Below are 4270 nucleotides of genomic sequence, written 5' to 3' on the forward strand. Positions count from 1 at the left end.
AGAATCATAGAGAGTTCTATTTTTAACAAGACAACTGCGAACAAAAACCTTTATTAAACATTTTTAATATTTTTGAAAGATTTTTATGGTCGCGGGCTAAAATTATTACTCGTTGTAGATCGCCAAATTTCAAGACCAATTAGGTCTGGAGATTGGTCTTCTGAATAAATTCAAAAGAAAAGTTGAAACAAAAACAGTAAAAAAAAACGTATTAAAGAAATAATTTTGGCATTCTTAAATGAATTTAATTCCGTAATGGCAGTTTTTAACTATACAATTAGACACCGTAACAAATGAAAGAAAGTCTGAACGTAAACACATTTGGGACTATTTAAGCACAGAGAAAATGAAAACACTATCGAAGTCTTAGGAATCAGAAAAGAGAACGTAAAACAAATCACTTCATGATAAATCTTGGAAGTGTTTCTAAGAGATCCGTTTTTATCTTTGGGTAAGAGTTGTCTTAAAATAAAAATAAAATGCTTTATAATTGTGAGCAAAAATTTTGGAATTCGCTTTAAAATGTGTCGAAAAAAGACAAGGCAAGCATAAATTATTAAATTAAAATTTAGGACCTCTTCTTCCTAAGCTGATGGAGTCATATCTTTCGTATTGTGGCTACTACCTTCTCATAATTTGAGGGTCAGGTAACCATCTAAGAAAAAGGAAAGTGTTATTTTTTTACTGTTTTCATAATTTAAAACATAATCTACACTATTCAGTTAGCATATATAGGGTTAATCTTCGAAATCATTGGGAATAAATCCTAATACTTGAATATTAAATCATTAAATCAAGAGTTATTTAAGGTGTTGACTTTTCTTTACGAAACACTTACGTTAAGCTCGTGGTTGCTCAAAATATTGGATTTACATAAAAAGAGCTCATTTTGTCAAATGACTCGAGCACTGTCGGTGACTACGTTAATGGAGAAACGTAAGACAATTTAAATGAGTAAAGCAATTAAAATGAGTTCAAAACAATAAGTAAAGTAAAACAGTTTAAATGAGTTCAAAAAAAAAGTTTTGACTCGAGGCTGTAAAAAATGTAAGAAAACAAGAATTAGCATACTAACGGAATTTTTTATTTTGAAGGTTTTAGTAATTTATGACTCTTCTTAAACATTTTAGCATATAATTTGATCCTTGGTCTAGAGTCGGATGAATACTTCTCTCCTACTGATGAAGTCATAACCTTCGGAGTGGTTCATAATCGTCGACATCTAGTTAACCCATGCCAGTAAGGAATTGTTCTTAAAGCAGAACGTAATTATAAAATATTGGTCTCCATGGCAAGTAAATTATTTTACATTTTCAACTTATTATCTTTAATATATGTGTTTTATTGAGAAATTATAATTATTTTAATATTCCTACCAGGATTATGCTTTTGGGTCTTATGTATGCATCTGATTATCATATAAGAGCAATAAAGTACATTTCTGAAATATAAAAAAATTATTTTATTGACACTATATAAAAATGACTTAAGGTGTTTCTCAATCATTGCCCTTCATACATATTCTAGATAACATTTTTACATTATTCTATATTATTTATACAAATTAAATTACTGGGACAATTCTTAAAAAGAAAACGCAACAGTCAAAATTACTTTGATTAATAATGTAAGACAGTTAAAACTAAAAGTGGATAAAGGGGTTATTAATTTAGGGAATACAAATGCGAATTAAACTAATATGAGCCATCGAATAATGCTATAACTAAATGGTCAAAGTAAACTATTTATTATAAACTTTAAAATAAAAACAGACCTAGCACATACTGGAACTTCCAAAATAATAGGGGAAAAAACTATGAGCCCGGAAGCTCGCATAAAGCTAAAGTACTAAGAATAAATAAAACTTTGAAGAATTCGACGATTGAATTCTAAGGTAAACACGCTATACGAAATCGCTAATCCAACTGACAAGTAGGCAAAATATTCTAATAAGCAAGAGTTTCAGAGCGCATGCGTTACAAATCAACAAATAAGAAAAGATTTCTTCTAACAAGTTATTGTTAGAATATTCATCTACGGCTGAACATACCGTCGCCCTTGAAGTAACTAACTTCTACTATTAATAAATTTAATTATGTAATTATGCAAGAAACTGTAAACAAATTCACAATATTCCAGACTTGTTCAAAACATTTAAAATACTAAAAGCACTTCAGAGTAGTGTTTCCAAGAAGTATTAAATTTAGCAATCTTAAGAATATCTAATAAAAAAATTAAACAAGCATAAATTTAAAATCACAAAATCAAATATCTTAGAGTATAAATTTTGACAATCGAAAGAACACGCGAAACTCAATTCTAAATTGTTCTCAATAACTTAGTTTAATTATTGACTATACACTTTAGAAATAATTGTGATATTTAAATTTTAGAATCAAGAGGCAATAAACATAACTTTACAATTGTTCTTTCAATTGTACCATTAACAGTTTTTCAAGATACAACTCGTATCTTATCGTCCCTACCTGGAAATGTCCCAATAACTCTTCCTAAGCTCCATTTTAGTGGTGGTAAATTGTCATTTTTTATGATTACTAAATCACCTACCTTTATGTTTTGTCGTCTGGCGTACCATTTTGAACGATTTTGCAGTCGGGACGGATATTCGGATTTCCACCGATCCCAAAATGTTTGAATAAGTTTTTGTAACAAATTCCATCTAGATAAGCTGTTGTCAGGAAGAGATGTATAATCCCTCTCTGGTACTGATATTAAAGATTGTCCTGTTAGAAAATGGCCGGGAGTCAAAGGAGCTACATCGTTGGGATCACTTGAAATCGCTGTAATGGGTCTAGAGTTCAAGCACGCTTCAATTTGCACAAGAAGCGTGCAAAACTCCTCATAAGAAAGTATGGTGTGTCCCAGAAAGCAGCGTAGATGGTATTTCATGGATTTGACACCTGCTTCCCAGATGCCACCCATGGCTGACATGAGGTGATGTCGGAATGTTGAAATGCCAACTTAGGTTATTGTCGGCTAGATGATGGCATACTTTATCTGTGTCAGACCTCCAGTTGCAATCTTCTTTCAGCAGTTCGGATGCACCCACAAAATTAGTATCACAGTCACTATAGAGATAGGTCACTATAGTGGACAGTACACTGCCCACGTCTACCAATGAACCTCTTTTGATCAGCAATGAATGCCTCTGAAGCCATATCCCCCACTAGCCCCAAGTGAATAGCTCATGTTACAAAGCACACGAAGAGTGCGATGTACCCCTTGTAGGTGGATCTACCTCTTCCTTTCGAAGCCTTTAGTAAAAATGAACCGGCATAGCTCACGTGACATTTTAGAAAGGCTCTGCATGGTAAATTTGCTCTAAGTAGATCTCCCATAAGTTGTTCCATGGTTTGATCTTTAGGTCAACAACAAATGACGCGTTTTCGAACGTGATGCCTTGCAACATCCAGAGCTGCAATGATCCAATACTTTCGAATTAGCACTGAAAGCATCGTTTGGGGACCAGCATGCAAGTACCTGAGATGAATATCAGACCGTATCAAATGTGTCAGCTTGTGGTGTTTGGGAAGTAAAATTGAATGCCGTTCAGTCTCTAATAGCTTACTGTGACGTAGTCTTCCATCTTACTCGAAGAATTCCTTTCTCGTCCAAGAAAGGATTTAGAAGAGCTTTTTTTTATCTGCAACTGAGATTGTTATGTTTAATCAATTTCATCTTGAAATGCATCTTTCTGCGCTTGACGAATGATGTGAATCAAGGTTGATTCCTGAGCTGTTAAAAATCCATATTGTCTCGTAGTACCAGGGTGAGCGTTAGAAGCAAAACATTTGCAATAGGCTAATACTCTTTGTAGTTTCGACAAACTTGAGTATTTGACAAACGGAAAGATGTTTGTGTTCTCAGGTTGGATAGTGTGATGAATTTTCTCCGGTTTTACTTCACTTAGTGTTTCCTCAGTCAAATCATTAACTGAAGAACTTGTGTCGATATTGGATAATTATGGACCTGCCCAAAACAGACGATGGTAGTGATTCCCCTGGTAGCACAATCTGCTGAATTATGTTCGCCATTGATGTGATGCCTTTGTGTTTGGGGAATTATATCTTGGATCTTGCTGACTCTATTGGCGACACACGTTTTCCATCGCTAGGACCACTATTTATCCAACCTAAGGTAATTTTGGAATCTGTCCAACAGTGAATGATTGGTGATCTCAAGGAAATGGATTCCAGCACCTGTTGTATTGAGCTAAAAGTAATGATCCACATAGCTCCAGTCGAGGCAG

The 4270-nt window shown here is 33.8% G+C and overlaps 1 protein-coding gene across 1 annotated transcript; it reads right to left on the bottom strand.

The window, feature by feature from the left end:
* Nucleotides 1-2454: 2454 nt before the first annotated feature.
* Nucleotides 2455-2943, bottom strand: LOC147808686 (uncharacterized). Its single transcript, XM_087162681.1, has one exon. The coding sequence runs from the start codon at nt 2941-2943 to the stop codon at nt 2455-2457; it is 489 nt and encodes a 162-aa protein (XP_087018807.1).
* Between the last annotated feature and the right edge of the window lie 1327 nt (nt 2944-4270).

Source organism: Parasteatoda tepidariorum, chromosome 5 (assembly GCF_982258835.1).
Source record: "Parasteatoda tepidariorum strain Cologne lab strain chromosome 5, Ptep-v5.0, whole genome shotgun sequence".
NCBI classification, from domain to species: Eukaryota; Metazoa; Arthropoda; class Arachnida; order Araneae; family Theridiidae; genus Parasteatoda; species Parasteatoda tepidariorum.

Bases quoted from the DNA above. Each gene is read 5' to 3' on its own strand.
- LOC147808686 (XM_087162681.1), bottom strand. From the start codon at position 2,943: ATGGGTGGCATCTGGGAAGCAGGTGTCAAATCCATGAAATACCATCTA.